General features: G+C 48.3%; 1 protein-coding gene across 1 annotated transcript in view; it reads left to right on the forward strand.

The window, feature by feature from the left end:
- ADCY8 (adenylate cyclase 8) overlaps window positions 1-20,574 on the forward strand; it is a 226,994-nt gene extending 206,420 nt beyond the window's left edge. Inside the window, exons 15-18 of the mRNA XM_028105668.2 lie at window positions 7,811-7,957; window positions 15,688-15,780; window positions 17,151-17,265; window positions 20,087-20,574. Coding sequence (XP_027961469.2) covers window positions 7,811-7,957; window positions 15,688-15,780; window positions 17,151-17,265; window positions 20,087-20,574 — 843 coding nt within the window. The remainder of the gene's footprint in view (window positions 1-7,810; window positions 7,958-15,687; window positions 15,781-17,150; window positions 17,266-20,086) is intronic.
- The last annotated feature ends 613 nt before the right edge of the window (window positions 20,575-21,187 follow it).

Consider the following 21,187-nt stretch of genomic DNA (forward strand, 5'->3'; position numbering starts at 1 on the left):
TGAGGAGGGGTGGTGGTGGTAGGGGTGTAGTTGGGCACACTGGCCTGGAGCTCTGGGAGAATCCCCCTGCCCTCACATGAGCCCCCGAGAATAGAGACCATGCTACCCCAGAGTGCCAGTCCACCCAGACTGCCTGGCTCCACCAGGTCTACACAGGGCCTTCCCAACCCCAGGTACCACATCTGTAAGATGGACTTCATGTGAGCTCCATCCCGAGACTAGATTGAAATTTGAGTTTTATATACATCTGTGCACATGTTTCTGTGTATCCATAGAGTGGGATCTCCAGTGTCTCTCCCTGTGTGTGTAAGATGTTACTGTTAATGTTACTTGCTGATATGCTGAAGACATTTGAGTTTGTGACCCTTGCCTGAGGGTAGAACTAGGAGAGACCCCCCGCCCAGGTCCGTTTCCCACCCAAGCCACCACAGCAAGATCAGTGGAAGAGAAGTAAAGGCAATGAATAAGCTGCTGCTTGAATAATCTTGATGCATCAAGACCCTGGAGGTCTCCCAGATGCACATCCAAGCACTGCCCACCCTCCTCGACAGACGGAGTTCTCTGGAATCAGCTTCAGGCCTGCTTTTCTCAAGGCCCCCTGAGGTCGGGGGCTTTGTTGCAAGAGCTTCTTGACAAAAGCCAAGAAAGCAGAGAGACTTGTGCATCCGCCATGACCACCAGAAGGAGCAGGTGAAACACTGGAGCCCTCAGAGGAAGAACTGGAAGAGAAATGAAAAGAAAGCTGCTTTTCAGTTGAAACAGCAAAACAATGAGGTATCTGGGACCAGGGGGCAAGAGCAAGAATTTACTGGCTTTATCCTGAAAGGAAGGAAAGCCCCCAGAGATGCTGTCATCAGCTGTGGTCCAGGCCAAACCTCCAATGAGCAAAATAAATGACAGATTCGGCCTTAATCATAGAAGACATGTTCAATCCAATGTCTTGTCATGCTTCTTTGAGGTGTTAAATATTTAAATAGTTCGCAGTTGACCAGGCTTAACCACAAAGTTTTGACATGGCCTAGAGAATGTTCACTCTATAAATAAGCATTTACAGAACACCTGCTGTGTTCTGGGCACTGGGCACTATCTCAGATACTGAGATAGGCAATTGATGTAAATGATCTTCGGTTCTAGTGACAGTCTTAAGAGGAGAGTTCATCACCCCACGCTATTGACGAGGACTCAGGGGCTCAGAGAGGGCCATGACATGCCTCCCTGTATGGAAGCAAAGCTGTGAGACAAATCCAGCCCCGCAGATTTCTTCCCTCTGTGCTGCACTGCCCCCACCGTGCCTCTGGGGGTTTGGCAAGACTAGCGTGTGTGTGTATGTGTGTGTGTGTGTGTATGTGTGTGTGTGTGTCAGAGTAACATGAGAAGGGATGACAGAGGAAGAGGCAGGAATGTTGTAACCTGTGGGAACTCCCAATAACCTGTTTTGTTATTGTGAGAGGCATTCTTAGCTTCTCTTCTTGCTACAAATCTGAACTATGATACGAACGTCTAAAAGGTTGAGGTCTAGACATTTTGAGTTTGGGGCCCAGCCTCCACGAGGCCACAACACTGCTCACAGATAAGAATGATTATCCCCGTTTCATAGAAGAAGAAAGTGAGGCTCAGAGAAGTAAGAACACAAAGCTAGTGAGTAATGAGCTTGAATTCACACCCAGGTCTGTGCAACTTCAAAGCTAAATCTTGTGTTTTGTCCCATGTTGCTGTTAGGGCCTGAGTGGGAGAGAAGGGACAGCAGTGACAAGCAATGACTCAAACCATCTAAACACAGGGTGGTGGACAGTTTTGCCCCCTGGACATCCTGTCCGGTTGGTTCTGGCTGTGTCACCCCACATATGTTCTGGAAACTTCTGCTATTCCCTGGACTTTTGACTTAGATTAGTGCTCACCACCCCAGGGCAGGTACTTTCTCACAGATGAGGCCCCCTGAGCTGGGTCATCAGTGTCGGCAAGCTATGGCTGAGTCCCGGGAAGCCTACTTGCTCCTTGTAGCTTTTTTAAGACCTGCAGAAAGGACACTAGTAAGGGCAGGTGTCCCGGGTGCTGCAAAGTGCATACAGCACAAATTCCGTCTCTGCGCCTTGCCAGCTGTGTGACCTAGGGCAGCTTACCCAACCTCTCCGAACCCATTTTTTTCCATCAGATTCATGAGGAAATAATTCCAATCTTGCTGACTTTAGCGTGAGAACTCAACTTAGTAAGAACATACGAAGTGCCCAGCGAAGCGTGGTACCAGGTGGGTTTGGTATAGAAAAGCTGTGTGGTATTCTCAAAAGCTTGATGCCCTAGATTCAATCCTGGCTTCTCTTCTCACTACCTCTGGAACTGAGCAAGGGATGAATCCCCCTGGACCTCACTTTCCTCACCTACAAGGTAACAGTTCTTTGCAACTTGCTCCAGTTGCTACAATGTTTCCATGAATAATTATGCATAAAACATCTAAATGGTGCTTGGCCCATTTTAGGAACACACTGGGTTGTTGCTATTGTTTTTGATAAGGGTGAGCCATCATTATATTTTCGGTTCCTTTGCAATCCCAGCCCCCCACCCACCGACTCATTCACTCATTCACTCAGCAAGGATTTATTGAGGGAAACCATGTACCAGGTGTCATTCTAGATCCTGGGGGTCAAGCAGTGAACAAAGAAGAAGAAGAGTCCTTGCCGATATGGACCACGCGTTTTCATGAGCAGATAGACATGAACGTGAATAAATACACAGGATAGTGCCCAGTAGTGATCAGTCCTCCTCGGACAGAAGAAGCTGAGTAAGAAAACAGAGTAGGTGAAGGGGGTGGGGTTGACACCGGAGGGTCTCTCCAAGGTGGGGGTGTTCACACAAACCTGAGGACGCTAATAAAGTCAACCGGCCCCAGACATTGTTTCTCCCCTGCAGAGAGGTGGCTTAACTCAGTAGAAGAAACACAGGACCTGGAATCAGGCAGGCCTAGGTGCCCTGGGCCAAGAGCTGGCTAAGTCTTCATCCTGATACCTGGGCGGAGCCGGGAGTGTGCATATGCTAAAAACCCTCTAAGAAGCCCAGACCCCGAGGACAATAGAACAGTAATAGCTTTACTATATTCATCAATCCCTCCCCAGTTTACAGTGCTCTTGTGTTCTTTGAGCCCAAAATAGCAAGAAACAGATGGCATACTCAAAGCAGTGGACTGGGGAGAGTTGAACAATGGGGCTGTCTTTAAAGGTGTAGGCAGGTGGCTGGCACTTTTCCATACCCGCCCCCCAAACCCTTCACCTCCTTTGTGTGCAGCACAAATTCCATCTCTGTTATTAACTAGCTGTGTGACCTAGGGCAGCTTACCCAACCTCTCTGAGTACATCTCTTCATTTGATTTATAGGAAATAATACAGACCTTCCTGAGTCGATGTAGGAATTAAATTGGGTGAGAACACATGAAGTGCCCAACACAGCCCAGTGCAAGGTGGGTTCGGTACAGATAGGCCACCCGGTGCACCTGAAAGCCCACTGCCCTGGGTTTGGTTCCTACGGCCACTTTCTTCACCAGATAGCATCTGACAGAGAGGACTGAGCCTCCTCCCACCCCAGTCCCACCCCTCCAACCCCTAATAGGATGTAGCAGAGTCAAGATCTGAACTCAGGTCATAGGTCTTGAAGTTTATGCACTGAGAAACCCCCACCAAAGGTCCAATCAACCATCCGTTCAGAAGGACTTATGGATCCAGTTTCCAGTCCCAGTGACATTTATTCCTAGGCATTATCCTGACTATTATTGTGGTTACTGGGGTGATGGTTGCAGTCATGGTGTTTGCCTATTAGCATTGGTAGCAGCCCCAGCAGCATGGGCTCTGGAGTCAGACTGCCTGGGCGGGCATGAAGTCCAGCTCTGTCTCTCAACAACTGCGGGTCTTGGGTGAATTATTTAATGGCTACGTGCCTCAGTTTCCCCACAAGTACACCAGGATCTTAACTGTATCTAGCTCCTGGGTTGTGAACATTCCACACGGTGATGTATGTGCAGCCTTCTGTGTCAAGCTTGTCATGCAGGAAGCGCTCCATGGACGTAGCTGACATTATTAGCATTGTTTGTGTTGTATAAGCAATCGGACCATTCCAGTTGTTGGCAGAGGCTGAGAAGTAAAACTAAGAACTGAGAAGTAAAACTAAGGCTGGGAGGAGCTAGGATTTGTGAGAACACTCAAGCAGATAAAGGATTGATGAGAAACCCCTGGGGACCCGCCTTTATATCACAGCAGCATTTATATATCACCAGGCAGAAGTGGGAGGCAAGCTGGCCCACTGGGTCATTATGGACTGGGTTTCAGAGGGCTCTGATAGGGTTTTCTCTTTGTTTTAAAACAGAAAATAGAAATAATGGGTGTTGTGGGCTGAATTGTGTCTCCCACAATTCATATAAGTCCTAACTCCCAGTACCTCTGGATACAACTGTATTTAGAGATAGGATTTTTAAAGAGGTGATTAAGTTCCAATGAGGCCATTAGGGCAGGTACCTAATCCACTCTGACTGTGTCCTTATAAGGGGAGATTAGGACATACACACACCCAGAGGGGAGACCATGTGAGGACACGGGGAGAAGACTGCATCTCCAAGTCCAGGAGAGAGCCCTGGGGGCGGGGGGGGGGGGGAACAGCCCTGCTGACCCTTGATCTTAGACTTTGTAGCATCCAGAACAGTGAATCAATTTCTACGTTTAAGCCACCCGGTCTGTGGCACTTTGTGATGGCAGCCTGAACAAACTAATATAATATGTAATAAACAGATTTTTTTTCCTCCAAATCACAGCCAGTTGGAGGAGTCGGATAAAACAGAGAATCAGGCTCTTTCCGGGGTATCACTCCATTGCTCAAGGCCAAGGTGAATGGCCACCCCTTGAAAGCCACGTGCCGTGGCTCTGCTCCTTGGCCACGATCTGTGCTCCCCACACCCTGCCCAACCCAACCCAGGTCAGCCAGTCACCACCAGCCTGTGCTTTTTTGGACGAGGTCTAGTGAAAGTACTCACTCAGATTCATCCACGCTTGAAGCTCAAGACTCATTGATCTTGAATCAGGGTCACCATCTTTCTCAGACCGAGGGCACGAAAGCCAGAGGAGACAAGCCCAAGTGTGCAGCGTGGGGAGGGCCCTGGAGGTCCTCCAACCCTGGCTCGTCCACTGCTAGTGGTGTGGTCCAGAACAACAGCTTAACTCCTCTCTCTCTCTCTCATTTTCCTTATCTGTAAAGTGGCAGTAAGAATCAGTGCCTGTTTCACAGGATCATTGCAAGGATTAAATCATTGAATTCCTATGAAAGCGCTTGGTAAGCTTTGATGTTTCCTGCAAAGACCAGGGAGTAATTAATTCCAACAGGTTAGAGCATTACCTTGTACCAGATGCTATAGACAGCATGCATGATAGTGCAGGCATCCAAAAAAATATGAACTGGATGGTTAGAATGCACTAAGATGAATGCATGGGGTCTTTGCCTCATGGAATTCCATGATAAAGGAAGAGACAGACAGTAGGTGATGATGCAGGCAACTCGGGCGCTGCCACCACACTGCGCTCAGCCTCCTGGCCCCAGCTACGGGTCCAGGAAGGTTCACAGCAGATATGGTATCTACGTGGCTAGTGAAGGCAGAAAACAAGCATTAGCCTGGTTAAGGAGGCTAACTTCAAGAAGGAAGGACATGTCCCGTCAAGGGACAGACAGTAGGAATCAAAGCATTCAAGTGTGAGAAGTGTGTGTGTGTGTGTGTGTGTGTGTGTGTGTGTTTGGCTCTTCCAGAAGCCGACCTTGAGAAAGGATTTGGTTGAACGTCATTCGCTTGGAGGTGGTTCCGGGAAGCCAAGGCAGGCAGGCAGGAGAGTGGGAAGGGAGGGAAGGGCTAAATGAGGCATTATCAGACTAGTTACCTCTGTGGGGCACTGGAGCTCCATCCCACTGGGAATTCGGGGATATGTCGATAGCATACCTCACAGCAACCTAGCCCAAGGAGTGAAGGAGCTGAGGACTCTAAGGCAATTGCCATCAGTCACTGGTTGAGAGCAGCTCCCCAGGGACATTAATTTCCTGGAGCAGTGAGCCCGCTTCTCACGGGGCAGAGTGCCCTCTAGTGGTCAGAGAAAAGCTCCATGCAAAGCAAGGCAAGGACCCACAGCTGGACTTCTGGGAGAGAAGCAGTCAGTCAGGACATCTGCAGCATCTGCTACCGTCCTTACACAGGAGTACAATGCTTCGCTGTTTCTGGAACATGAGGTCTGATGCAGGGAATCGCAAGCAATGAGGCTGAAGAGAAGGGTGGAGGCAAGGGCATGCATATATGAATATATGTCATGCTGCTGTGTTTGAGCTTTATCCTGCGGGCAGTTGTGGGCCACTGCAGGTTTGAAGAATGGGAGAGGCATGGTCAATATTCTGTCTTTAAAAGATCACTGCGGACACCATGGGGAACATGCCTCGGGATGGGACAAAACAAGTCAGGGAAGCCAGTGTGGGGAGGAAAGTGGGTAGCCCTGATAAATAGCAATGGCAGAAGGGGCCGAAAAAAAATACTTGAGACAAAAAGAAAGCCAGCAGAACTTGGCAATTTACTGAATCCAAACATGATGGGGAAGAAGGCTGACGTCAAGGCATCTCTGAGCATCTCTAACCTTGATGACTCAGCGACACTGTGCCACCCACTGAGAGCAGGTTTAGGTGGAGAGAAGGTGCATTTGGGTGTGGCATATATAGCTTGAAGAGTATGAGGACAACCCAGCTTGGGACCCAGCAGCTGAGAGCCTGAGAACAGGAGCCGACTCGAAGACAGGAGTTCAGAAGATGTCCCACCTGTATGTTGGTGAAAGGTGGAGAGTAAACGAGACGGCCCAGGTAAGTGTGTGAACTTTGGACCTGGCCGTGGGTCAAGGACAGAACCACAGCCATCACCAACATTTCAGATGGAAGGTAAGCCCCAAAAAGGCATCTCTGAAGGAGCCAGGCATAAGGAACGCAAATGCGGCATCACTGAAACAAGGAAAGTCAAGAGACTCGTGGTCTTGGGAGGGATGACCCCACCGACCTGCATAGTGTCCCGGAAGACATGAACCGATACCCATGCCACGTAGTGATTTTTTCTTTCCACTTTGGCCGGCTGTCTGACCTGCGCCAGAGTCACTTCATCACAGCCTGACATGTGAATGAACACTGCCAGGGTAGGGACAGGCCATGGAGGGAACTCATTTGGGAAGTTTGGCGCAAAGAGGAAGAGAGATGGGTGAATGGTCACAAGTGTGTTCAGGTTCCAGGGGGTGTCATACTACTGAAGAAGTTAGAAGCAGGAGTTGTCAAGACATCTGGTAGAAACGTTGACCTTCAGCAGAAGGAAAATGCAGTCTGCAGTTGAAACAAAAGGGATAAAAATAAATATGAACATAGGAACAAGTATGAGTATTGGAACAGTGCTGGGTCACTGCCAAGAGGCTCAGTTTTTGCCACAGACTTAAGAGATGAGATCAGTTCTTGCGAGGAATCGAGTGGGGGGTGAAGTTAGGGACAGTGGTGAAGGTTTGGACTCGCTGCTAGGAGGACAGAAAAGGAAGGTGACCAAGGTCAAAGGGTGTGCAGTCAGAACTCGAGGCCCAGCCGAGGCTGAGGACCATGAATTGTCAATGGCCCCCAGTGCACATGGCTACCGTGTTGACATGACAGTGTCAGAGCCCCGTTCTCTGTGCTCTCCGTGGGCACCTGTGAATGGGTGTAGGTGCACGTGCTCACGGGGCAGCATCACTGCAGAACCTCACCTCTGATGACCATTTGTGGCTCCCTCTGTCTCCCCATGCAGGAGCTGTACTCTCAATCCTATGATGCCGTCGGAGTGATGTTCGCCTCCATCCCGGGGTTTGCAGACTTTTACTCGCAGACTGAAATGAATAACCAAGGAGTGGAATGCCTGCGCCTGCTGAATGAGATCATTGCTGACTTCGATGAGGTAAATCAAAGCCTCAGAAACCTACAGTCTCCAGTGGGCATCCCTGTTGTCCTAGCATCACGTTCGCTGTGGCAGTAGCCATGGTTGGTATTCACAGAACCCCAGGCTGCAGTATGAACACAAACATGTATTAGCTAATTTAAGTACCACATGAGATAAACACCGTTGTTTTTCCATCTGGGAGATCGACATCAGAAGCGTCAGTGAGGCCGGGTAGTCTAACCCAATGGCAAACAACCATCATATGGCAAAACCAGGGCTTGATTGGAGGCCGCTGCTCTGCAGGCACTGGCATCACAGAGACTGGGCACTGATGGGGACATTTCTCCATCTGCTCAACGTGCCAGAGATAAAACCATGAATTCGCATTTGGTCGAAGACCTAAACACAAGTATACACGTGCTCCAGATACTGCTTTCTCCTTTTAGGCTCCGTGAGTGTAAAGAACACATGACATGGGGGGATATACTCATACGGCACTGTATTTACATTAACAGATTTGGCAGGAAAGATCCTCCCCCACCCCAATCTTCTAGCTTCAAGTAAGGCACCATTGTCCATCCATTTGCCCAGGCCTGAGAAGGGAAGCGATTCATCAAGAAAATGTTAGGGAAGAGGCCATGTAAAGATGGGGGTTCAGCTGAGGTCTAGCCTCCTAGCCTGATCCCTGGGGAGCTCAGGAGTTTAAGTGGTACCACAGAGTTGTTTCAAGCTGAGGGAAGGGGGCCAAACTTTTGTACACCATGTTGGTCAGCCATTGACTGTGGGTTGCCCCTTGAGGGGGATGGTTGCCTCACTTCCCAAGCATTTCCAGCATAGGGGCTCCCAGTGGCCCAAGGCAGTTCTCCAGAAAAGGGTACAGCAGTGCATTGTCAGCAGCCAGACCTCATGGCATTCTTGAGAATGGCCTCATAAAGGAGATGAGCGTGGGGCACCAAGAGCATTTGCAACACCACTCAGTGTCCTCTCTCTCGATCCCCAGGTTCCATTTGGCTACCGGGTCCTGTGGGTTCCTTCTTGATGACTCTTTGGTCTGCCCCTTCCTCAGCATCTTCTTGCACTTGGCCATCTTACTTCTCCCCTGGATGGCTGCGGCATTCCCTAGCTGCCCCTTCCGGTACCTCACCTCAGCCATCACCAAAAGCACAACTATCTTTTCACAACCCCTTGAAACCGAAAGGCCATCAGTGGCTCCCAACTCCTTGTAAGGTCACCTGAGGCTTTGCACTTGCTGTCCTGTACCCTCTCTGGCCTTACCTCCCACTGCGTGCCACCCGGCCCCCCACCCACCGTCCAGCGGCTTACAAGCCTTTACGCCCACCAGGCTATTCCACATTCTGCTCTTTTTGCCCAAAATTATACCATCCTCACTATACCCTGTTCTGTCTCCCTCAACTGCATGGCCAACAGAAAACCTAATACTAAACAAGCCATTCAAACATCATCTCCATGGAACACTACATCAAAAACTAATGATGTACCCTATGGTGACTAACATAACATAATAATAATAATAATAATAATAATAATAATAATAAAGGAAACTATGCAGAAAAAAAAATAAACATCATCTCTACTTTTGACACCTCTTCTAATCCCCCTTCTATCTAGGTAAATGTCATCACTCCTATTTTGATGAAAAACTTATACTCTGAAACCTTTCATCACAGAACCTAAAACCCTTCAGTGTACAGATCCACCTCCCCCACTAGCCATGAAGTTCTGGGGCAGAAACCCATCTTATTAATAGAGGTGTTTACCACGTGTTGCCACAACTGCAAAATAATTTCAATATATAACATTCAGTTGGTACTTATCCCTCAGTAAAACGCACAGAGTAGGAATTATTAGCCTTCATTTTATAAATAAGCAACACTGAGGCTCTGGGGCACCAAAAGAGCCCAGGCTTTGCCACCACTAAGTAGCACTGCCACCATTTGAACCCGGGTCCACCATCCTGTTTTGGTTTTTAACCATTAACTGACGTTTATGGTTCCAGTTTTGTAGTCAAAAAGACAACAGTGGTCATTTTAGTCGTTACAGGGATGGAGGTGGGGATCGAGGTAAGTAAGACACAGTCACTTCTTGTTTCCATGGCTTCACAGCCTAGTGAGGGGCAAGATAACTGAATCACTTCCACAGGAGATGTCAGGGCTAAGTGTACTCATACAGAGGGCCTTGCACTGTGGAGACTGGAGGGTGACTCCATGATAATAGTACCTTTATTCCAGCTCTTTGTGGCAGGCCATACTCTCATAAAGGTAGAAATTATACTCTTAGGTATCTTGGTCATTTTTTAAGATTTTATTTGTTTACTTCAGAGAGAGAGCACAAGCAGGGCAAGGGCAGAGGGAGAAACAGACTCCTCGCTGAGAAGGGAGTCTGATGAGGGCTCTATCCCAGGACTCTGGGTTAGGGTTAGGGCTGAAGGCAGACGCCTAACCGACTGAGCCACCCAGGAGCCCCAACTCTTACGTATCTTGTTAAGTCCTCAGGAACTAGCGCTGTGCCTAGAACATAGGAGATGTTCATAACAGGTGCTTACTAAGTATTTGCTAAAGGGATCAATCAATTAATTAATTAATGGGGGACAAAAACAAGCTGGAAAATAGCAAGGTGAAGATAAACTAGTGTAATCCAAAACATATCTTTAAATTAAAAAAAATTAAAATAACTGTATTTAAAAAAAAAAACAAAAAACAAACCCTGACTGAAGGTTGAGCCATCAGGCTGTTTTATTTTAAACTCTATAGTCCCCCATCCCCCAAAAGTACTCACAAGCATGTATTTAAATTGTAATAAATCAATATGAAGTAAATTTGCATCTCCATGCCCCAATTTGTAGACACCTGGTATCTTACAAAAACAAGACAGCGCCCCTCTTGGTAGAGGTGGGTTTTTGCAGAGGAAAGTTGGATTGGCTAGGAGAGGGGGAGATTGATTGGTCCAGGAGCTGGGTTTTAGACCAGGAGGAGGAGAGGAGGAGGAACTGGAGGAAAATGAGAGAAGAGAGGAGGGCAGAGATCAGAGGGAGAATCAAAAAGAAGACGTCGGAGAGGATGTGGAGAAAGGGGAACCCTCTTACACTGCTAGTGGGAATGCAAACTGGTGCAGCCGCTCTGGAAGACAATATGGAGGTTCTTCAAAAAGTTAAAAATAGAACTACCCTGTGACACAACAATTGCACTACTAGGTATTTATCCAAAGGATACAAACATAGTGATTCGAAGGGGCACCTGCACCCCAGTGTTTATAGCAACAATGTCCACAATAGCCAAACTATGGAAAGAGCCAAGATGTCCATCAACTACATCAAAAACTAATGATGTATTGTATGGTGACTAACATAACATAATAAAATAAAATTTTAAAAAAACAGATGAATGGATAAAGAAGATGTGGTATATATATGCAATGGGATATTACTCAGCCATCAAAAAGAATGGAATCTTACCATTTGCAATGATGTGAATAGAACTAGAGGGTATTTTTTTTAAAGATTTTATTTATGTATTCATGAGAGACAGAGAGAGAGAGAGAGAGGCAGAGGGAGAAGCAGGCTCCCAAGGAGCAGGGAGCACAATGCGGGACTCAATCCCAGGACTCTGGGACCACGACCTGAGCCGAAGGCAGACGCTTAACCATCTGAGCCATCCAGGCACCCAGAACTAGAGGGTATTATGCTAAGTGAAATAAGTCAGAGAAAGACAAATACCATGTGATTTCACTCATATGTGGAATTTAAGAAACAACATAGATGAACATAGGGGAAGGAAAGGAAAAATAAAATAAGACAAAATCAGAGAGGGAGACAAACCATAGAGACTCAACCCTAGGGAACAAACTGAGGGTTGCTGGAGATAGGGTAACTGGGTGATGAGTATTAAGGAGGGCACGTGATGGAATGAGCCCTGGGTGTTATAAGCAACTGACGAATCCCTGAACTCTACCCCTGAAACTAATAATACAGTATATGTTAATTAAATTAAATTTTAAATTAAATTTTTTTAAAAAAGGAAAGAAGGGGAAGAAAGGGGAAGAAGTAGAAGAGAAGGGGCAGGAAGAGGGAAGAGCATGCAGTCAGCAGGAACATTCCATGGCTTGCCCACCCCGAGCACTGTCAGCTTTCCCCATGTGGGTCCTTGGGACACCCAGACGTGCCTTATTCCTCTGTGTCAAGAGAGACCCTCCATGTTCTGCCCTGGCTAAGCTCCAGCCAGATGCTTCGTGCTGACTTTAGTAACAATGCTGCTCTTCTTGCTGATAAAAGTACCACGGGAACCTGGGAGCGTGCGACATTCATTCTTGGCTCAGAGGAAAGCAGGACATTGCATGGAGCACATGCTCCGAGACTGGGTTTGCAATAACCCAATGACGGGGCTCCTCTCCCCACAGCCCCTGCTTTGTTGAAGGCCAAAGGGTGCTCCCACATCTCGGCACTCCGTGCGGACAAGCGAAATAATAAAGGGGCTGATTAAGACCCGCATTATGCCCCCAGATGCTTTTAGCTATATGGCCGATACATTTGCTGCGTGGACATTCGATGAAATAATGAAGCCTCTTGCTGCCTTCTGATTGACTTCTGAGGAGGAGGCAGTTTTTCCTGGGCCTGAAGTTGGCCCTTGGCCAAGTCGTTCCAAGAGAAGAGAGGAAGGAAGAGTGCCCCCTCCCTGCAGGAAGCTGGGTAAAGGCAGTTGTAAGGAGGCAGAGAGAAGGAGATGGGCAACCGAAGACATTCCAAGATCCCTGAGCTAATATTTTAACAGCTGCAGGGCTGCTAAGAGACCAAACAAACCTGCTTAGTGGTGTATGAAGGCAAATGTCAGACATGATCCGAGGCTGAGGATGTGCAGGATGCACCAACCACTTCCTTTCCTGGGTGCAGTTGGTGGAATCTTCACCAGGGCAGAACAGTGGCTTCAAGAAAAAAAAATAATAAACAAAGGATGCCTCAGCTGTGAATCAGGCTACACATACACACACACACCCCAAAGCAAATCACAAAAGCACCTGCCAGTTTTCCTTGTTTCCCAGAAGAATTTCTCTCCAGCTAGAATTTTTCGTGTTTTCTTAGCTCCAGAATAATTTTGAGAGGATGCCTGTAGCAAGACATGTGTAGAAAATTCATCTCGTCTTCTTGGTCTGACCCACCTGTTGCATGAGCCCCTGAGCATATTGTAGTCTTAAAGGGAGACAGAGAGTTGGAGAACCAGAAGTTTTATCTAAATACCTGCCAACATAGGGGAATAAGAGGCTATAACTTAGCCCTGGGAGCCAGGGAGGTTTGTGTTTTGAACCTACATCCTCCATTCAGGGCTGGCTTCATGGATGTGTGGCCTGTGTGGGGCTGGTAGTGAGACACAGTCAGAATCTGGGTATCTTTGAAGGTGAGCTAAGGATTTCCTGAAAGGTTGGATGTAGATTATGGTGTTTTTATCCAGAACAACTGGAAAAGTGGAGACACCGTTAATCAAGATAGCAGGTGGGTAGAGGACCAAGGGTGTAGTTTTGAGAATGGCAGGCGAGAGATGCCTCTGAGGCCCGTAACGGGGATGTCACTGAGCAATTTTGTGCAGAAAGAGTCTGATGGTCAAGGGAAAACACATACATTTAGGAATCTTCAGCAAAGAGATTGTGTTGAAAGCCATGAGCCATCATGAGATTGCAAGGGAGTAAGCTATTTTTTTTAAAGATTTTTTAAATTTATGTAGTGGGGGGAGGAGCAGAGGGAGAGGGAGAGAAGGAATCTCAAGCAGACTCCCCACTGAGCATGGAGCAAGACACAGGGCTCGATCCATGACTCTGAGATCACAACCTGAGCCGAAATCAGGAGTTAGCCATTTAACTGACTGAGCGACCCAGGCGCCCCAGGGAGTGAGTTAAAATAGAAAAGAGAAGAGGTCGGAGGCCTGAGCCTTTTGGCCACCGACACCGTGAGTTAAGGAAGATAAGAAGGAACTAGCAAAGGGGACTGAGGAATTGCCAGTGACATGGAAGTAAAGCCATGAGTGGGCAGAAACCACGTGCGTGGGAAAGGTATCACAATCAACTGGTCAGATCCTGCTGATGGGCCAAGCAGGGTGAGCCCAGTGGTCATGCAACGGGAGCGGTCGTCACAGATCTGGACAAGAGTAATGTCAGTGTTAAGGGGGGACTCGGGATGCCAGGTCTGTAGTGGATTTAGAAAAGCACAGGGAAGAATTTAGAGGCAATGAGGAGAGACAACAATTTGAGGATTTTTATAGCAAAAGAAACGTGGTGTCCACAAGGACTTTTCTTAAGATGAGAAAAATAACCACAGCCCTCTTCTTACTTCTCTGAACCTACCATGCATTCTCCCCAACCTCCGGCCCTCATTCGTGTTGTACCCTCTGTCCGGACGCTCCCCCCAACCCTGTCCATGCCGCCAGCTTCCCAGCACACAAAGCCATGCACCCGCCGCTGAAAGACCTTTCCTTCCTTGCTCTTAAAAGTGAAGCTAGAAATCACTTGCTCAGGGAAGTCTCCAGATGTTACCAAAATGCTCCATTCTCCTCATTCCTACACCCTGTATGTTTCCATCATACACTTTACTAGAATTGAACTAGGGCATGTTTTGTGTGATTATTTCTTTAACATGTGATCCCGCCCCTGCCTGGGCTGTCAATCCTCTGATGGCTGGGACCTCCCGTCTTGTTCATGAGACATTGCAGAAGATCAATGGATAGTTGCTGTATTAGTTACTACTGCTGCTGTAACAAATCACCACCAGTTTAGTGACTCCAAATGACAGAAATGTATTATGTTACAGTTTGGAGGTCAGAAGTCCAAAATGGATCTCACAGGTCAAATCAAGGTGTCAGCGGGGCTGTGTTCCTTCTGGAGGCTCCAGGGGAGAATCCATGTCATTGCAGCTTCCAAAGGCCACCTGCATTCCTTGGCTTGTGGCTCCTTCCCCCATCTTTAGAGCGAGCAGTCACACCTCTGACTCCTGCTTCTGCCCTCACATTGCCTTCTCGACCTTTCCTGCCTCCTCCTTTCACTTATAAGGATGCTTGTGATTACGTGGAGCGCAGCCAGCTAATCTAGGGAATCGTCCGATCTCAGGATTATTAACTTCATCACATCTACGAAGTCCTTTCTGCCATGGAAGGTAACATCCACAGGTTCCAAGGATTAGAACGTGGACATCTGTTCGGGGGAGTAGAATGGGAAGCCACAGGAGAGTAGAGTTTTGCTCAGAGTGGGGACATGATCTGACTTGCCGTGGAATGGATCTCTCTGGCTGCCGGGCTGGGAGGTGAGGGAGGGAGCAGGTAGGTCATGGTGGTACAACAACCAGGTGTAAGCCAACAGTGGCTCAGACCAGGATGCTGAGAGCAAGTGTTAAGATTCCAAATACATGTTGATGGTATAGCCAAAAAAAATTTGTTCACAGATTGGGGAACATTTGTGATTTCTTTTTTGAACCAATACAATAACCATTTATTTCAAAGATTCACTGAAACAGATCTACTCCTTAAAGAGTATCTGGGTGTGCCCATCGTGGCGCCTGGCACTTAGCAGGTGCTCAGTAAACATATGTTGACTGCCTAAAGGCATGATTCTCAGAGAGAAAAGTAGCTGTCTTGAGGATGCTAAACCAGGCAGAAGTAGTCCTCATTGTGAGCTGGGGGCCTGCTTCAGGAAAGCAACCCATCTTCTGGAAGAATAAACACCAGGACTAATATCATTGCTTGGATCTATTTCAGCTGCTTGGCGAAGACCGGTTCCAAGACATTGAAAAGATTAAGACCATTGGCAGCACCTACATGGCCGTGTCAGGCCTGTCCCCTGAAAAACAGGTAAAGCAACTCCTTGCACACAGCCACACTGCATCGCAGGCACCTCACTGTTTTCATGTCGCTGAAGGCAGTGAGGCCACTGTCACCAGGCTGCATGCGAACTGGTGGGGAGACGATCTGATGAACTGGATATTCCAGTCATGTGACGTACATTTGCTCCTGTGGGAAGTAAGGTCTACTGGATGTAACGACGCTTCGTTATGATTGAGAAACCTCTAGGCGCCATTCTGAACCTCGTTGTTGACTTGATGAACAAAATCAGGGCCAAGAAATACCCTGGCTATGACTCAGTTGTGGGTGATTCCAAACCCCTGATACCAGCCTGTTTTCTTATTCTTAGAGTATGTAAGAATAATAGCTCGCACTCTTTTGAGGGCTGACTGTGGGCCAAGCACTAGTGTCAAGTAGGAACACTAGCATCTACCTTCCAGCGTTAGTGGATGAGTTACCTGAGACCTTGTCATGCTCCCCATGCAAAAGCCTACATGGATATGAGTCTGAGTTCCTGGGAAGAAGGAATCCTCATTTCGTCCTCTCATCCTTCCTTCGCTTGCTTTCCAACTAAAAACCTAGAAACATTCCACAAGCAGCTACCTGGGAAGACACCCACACTAGTCATTGGATGCCCGTGCATGGCACTCTATAGCAGGGTCCACAAAGTACAGCCTGCCTGCCAGATCTGACCCACCATCTGTTTTTGTCAACAAAACTTTATTGGAACACAGCCATACCCATTTGTTCATAGTTTAGCTTTGGCTCCTTTCAAGCTAAAATGGTGGCATTGAGCAACTGTGACAAAGCCTAAAATATTACTGTCTGGCCCACCATGATTCACCAACCTCTGCTCTGGAGGGGCACAAAGTGCTTTTACATACACAATCTCATGCAATCCTTGGGAGGCAGGCAGGACATATATGTGAATCCCCATTTTATAATTGAGGAGATTGAGGTTCAGAGAGGCCCAGAGGCTTACTCTGCTCTTCCCTCAGGAGTTCTGTGAGCAAATGTCTATATGAAACATCCCTTGAACAGACGGTGTGAGCACTTCAAAGGAAATATACAGATTTCCCAGCACCTAAACACATACACACCGTCAGTGTACTCAGGAATGCATGGTGCATCAACCCGACAGGACAAGTGTAGATGTGGGGAAAGGAATATGATGAGCCACACATATTACACTCGCTTCAGCAAATCTCCCGTCATCCCGCGTTTTGGGGACGCTGCTGACTTGAGTGTACAGGGGCTCACATACCTGGTTATCTCCATCTCAGGGACGCGCAGGTGGGTTAGGACATAGGACAGGCCCCTGCTGCAGAAAGGCTCACGTTCACCACAGTGAATGAATTCTTCTCTACCCTCTGCTCCAGCAATGTGAAGACAAGTGGGGACATTTGTGCGCCCTGGCCGACTTCTCCCTCGCCCTGACCGAGAGCATACAGGAGATCAACAAGCATTCCTTCAACAATTTCGAACTCCGGATTGGTGAGTAGCCGCCAGAGGTGTGGCGAGTGGGGGGCCCCACAGAGCTGGCTGGCCTGGCTCCATCAGACCCTCCCATGCCCTGGGCCATGGGTAGCTTTCTCCTGAGAAAAGCAGCAGGCTCAGTGTGACCTTGCCAAGGACAGGGACAGCAGCAGCTCAGGCCAGTCTGGCCTTCTCACTCAGGGTGCTGGAAGCCAGGGAAAGATGCTGGCCTGTGTGCAGAAAGACACAGCAAACACTACACCCTAGCTACCTTTCTTCCAAGTTACTTGTGCGGTACCCCACCCACACAAGGCCCTGTTGAGGGAGAGAGCTGAGTCGTCTTTCATTTCATTCCGACTTCATGTCATCTGATGCTGTTGGTCAGGGAGCTGCTCCCTGGTTCTTCTGGATAATGCCTTAAAGCAAAAGCAGGATTTGAGTCCTAAGGATGTCAGATGCTATGTTGCTCAAGGACAGAGAAAGCGTTTTGGCTCTTCCTTGGCCACACAGCTCACCCTTCCTTGAGCTTAGAGACACCCTGGAGCAACGCAACAGTGCAACTGAAACCATAGCAATGTGAATAGTGACCTTTTATAATGTGTATAATTGTCAATGTCTTCGGCATCCCTGCTGATTCTCGAAGGCCTCCTCCAGCAAGGTGTGAAGGCCCCGGCTCTAGTCCACATTCTCGTTCCATAGTGGGTCAACTCAGGCCCAGAGAAGGGGAGTAATAACTTACGATCACACAGCCAAATGGCCACTCAGGCAGGGGCTCCAGGACGTCAGGACAGACCAGTGATGTTCTGGCTGCCAGGCTGCAGGTTAACACAACCTTCGCTGCAGTGTTCGGATTTTAGATATCCTCTGGCCAGCATGTCATCTGACTGACTTAGGTCTCCCTGAGTAGCTTTCAAGAAACAAGGGTGAAGAAATGCCAATATCTGACTTGTCAGATCTAACAAATGCCACGAACCTTTGTTCACCAAAATAAAAAGAAGTCCTTTTTTATGTTTTGGATCTATGGCTGGGATGTTCGGGGCTTGTTCCCACATGTTCCATCAACCCTACATGTCCTTTCTGAAATCATTGACCACACACTTGAACCAGGACTAAAAAAGCAGAACATCAACCCTGAACAAAGCAGGAGATGTCGCTGGGGTCAGGGCCGACCCTTGGTGTGAAATCTCAGAGTGCTGGCGTCGTTCAGAGGTTAGAAGATCATTTTCCCGACTTTGCTGGGCATCTCAGTTTGTGTTTGGGGTCCGTTGCGACCGGCTCTACGATGTTGGGCAGGCCATTTGAACCCTCCGAATGCCAGTTTCCTCATGTGCAAGCTGGGCATGATATTATTTACCCCTGCTCCCCGCCCCCCACCCCTGCCCCCACCTTGCGGTAGTAACGTGGAATCAGATGGGGTAATGCCTGTAAGGTGCTCTGCAAATCATGGAGAGATCTCCATCACTGTAACTCCCACACGGTCTGAAAGGTCTGCTTCTCCGATTTCTCAGTCACTTCTATCTGATTTTGTGTGGGGCTGGGAGGGGTTTGCTCTTCCCCCTGCCTGGAATGATTTAACCCAGATATCTGCCTGGCTTGTCCTGTCACTGTCTTCAGATGTCTGCTCAGAAAGGCCTTCCCTCACCACCTCCTCCAAAATGTCCCCTCCCACCTCTCTCTCCCTCTAACCCAACTGGTTTTTCTTTATAGCCTTTATGATTCATTGATATATTACTTTTTTTTTGTTTCTGTCTCTCCCCAGTAGAAGGTAAGCTCCATGAGGGCTGGGGCTATGTCTCTTTTCTTTTCCACCATTTCCCCCACGCCTGGAACAGTGTTGGTCCCGGGCAGGGGTCTAGTCAGGTAGAATACATGAGAAATTCTAAGTCTACTACAAGGAGACATATATGCCCACCAACATGATTAGTGAAATGTTATTATTCCTAAAAGAAGGCTACATTTCATGAAAGAGGAGTCACTGAAACTGTCTTCAGAGGTATTTGCCAAATAAACGGTGGGATTGGGCAGACATGATAGTCCAAGCAGGGAGATGGGCCGGGACAAAGGCACAGACGTACTTCATGGCCGGCAGGTGAAGGCAACTCTAGCACTTCGGGGTGGGTACAATGCAAAGAAAGGTGAAGGGGAGAGTGGTGGTGAAGGCGGTTGACAAAGCAGGCAAGAGCCAGAATCGAGAGGCCATTGGCTGGGGTTCCAAGGCCCATGGGCATCATCCTATAGGCCAAAGGAGCCATGGCGGTGTTGAAGTGGGTTGGAACTCAGTCAGATGCACCCCAGCAAGAGCCCTCCCGCTCTGGCAGTGGTGTGAAGGATGGTTTGCAGGAGGACAAGGCAGGGGACGGGGAGGCTGGTTGGGAGGCTTTTGCCATGGACCAGGGAATGATGCTCAGGACCTGGGCACAGACAGAGAAGGAAAAGTTCTACCCGAGCTCTCAGAGTACTGTACCAGAAGAGGCTGGAGGACACCGAATGTCCTGACTCCTGGTCCAGTGCTCCATCTGTCCTGGCAGCCACGATAAGTCTGTGTCCATGTGAGAATAATAATAATTTCCTCTCTAGCCCTCCCTGGTTGTCAGGCACCATGCCAAGGCCTTACTTCCATCATCTCGATTCATCTTCTACTTTGAAGATGGGAAGTGAGGTCCATGTAGGCTAAGGAACGGACACAGGCCACACACATAATGAGTGACTGAGGCGGGATCTGGGCCCTGCAGTTTAAGCACAGAGACCACCCCCTCGCTGGTCACTGTCCCAGGCTGGGGTACAGCCACCTCAGTGATGTCCCTCTTCTCTCACCGCTTGTTCCTTTGGTCACCTGCAGGCATCAGCCACGGCTCGGTGGTAGCTGGCGTTATCGGCGCTAAGAAACCACAGTATGACATTTGGGGCAAAACTGTGAACCTGGCAAGTCGAATGGACAGCACAGGGGTCAGCGGCAGGATCCAAGTCCCCGAGGAGACCTATCTCATCCTGAAGGACCAGGGCTTTGCCTTTGACTACCGAGGGGAGATCTACGTGAAGGGCATCAGTGAACAGGAAGGAAAAATCAAAACGTACTTTCTGCTGGGAAGAGTCCAACCCAACCCATTCATCCTGCCCCCGAGAAGACTGCCCGGGCAGTACTCCTTGGCCGCGGTCGTCCTGGGCCTTGTCCAGTCCCTGAACAGGCAAAGGCAGAAGCAGCTCCTCAACGAGAACAACAACACGGGGATTATCAAGGGTCATTACAACCGGCGGACTTTGTTGACACCCAGCGGGCCAGAGCCTGGAGCCCAAGCCGAAGGCACCGACAAGTCCGATTTGCCATAAAAGCATTTTCTTTGTGTTTCTTTTTTTGTATTTCTTTTATATATAAAATAAATATACTAATAAAAAGGTTTAATTTTTTTTAGAACAAGGATGGTTTCGTTGGTCTTTGGCTATACTAATTGAAGATAGGGGTTGAGTTTCTCTTCCATCACAGACCTTTATTGACCACCTCTTATGTACAAGTTTCTTTGGGAAGCACAGATAAATAAGGTCCGGTCCCTGACCTTGAGAGGCTCACAGTTGAGTGTGAAAGAGGGACATGTAAACAGACATTCAACACACCTGCCATTTATTGAGCTCCTGTGGTGTGCAGGGCCCAATACCCAACTCTTTACATAATGGCCTCATGTAATCCCCACAGTACCTTGTACTTCCCTTCAACCAGCGTATATTAAGCACCTACAATGTGCCTCTGCTTCCCTAAGCTCCAGAGAAATCCTGGCAAAATCTTGCCCTCGTAGAGCTAGCATTCAGGGTGGGGATAATAGATCATATTCCTATAAACCAATACATAAATGGTCTACTTCCAGTTAGGGGTAGAGGCAATAAAGAAAATCGGGTAGGACAATGGGGATAAAGAATTGGGGGTCAGGGAGGCTATTGAGCTGGAATC

This window comes from Eumetopias jubatus, unplaced genomic scaffold (assembly GCF_037043125.1).
Source record: "Eumetopias jubatus isolate StellerSeaLion01/CBP00866 unplaced genomic scaffold, mEumJub1_p1.0 scaffold_4, whole genome shotgun sequence".
In the NCBI taxonomy this organism is placed as follows: domain Eukaryota; kingdom Metazoa; phylum Chordata; class Mammalia; order Carnivora; family Otariidae; genus Eumetopias; species Eumetopias jubatus.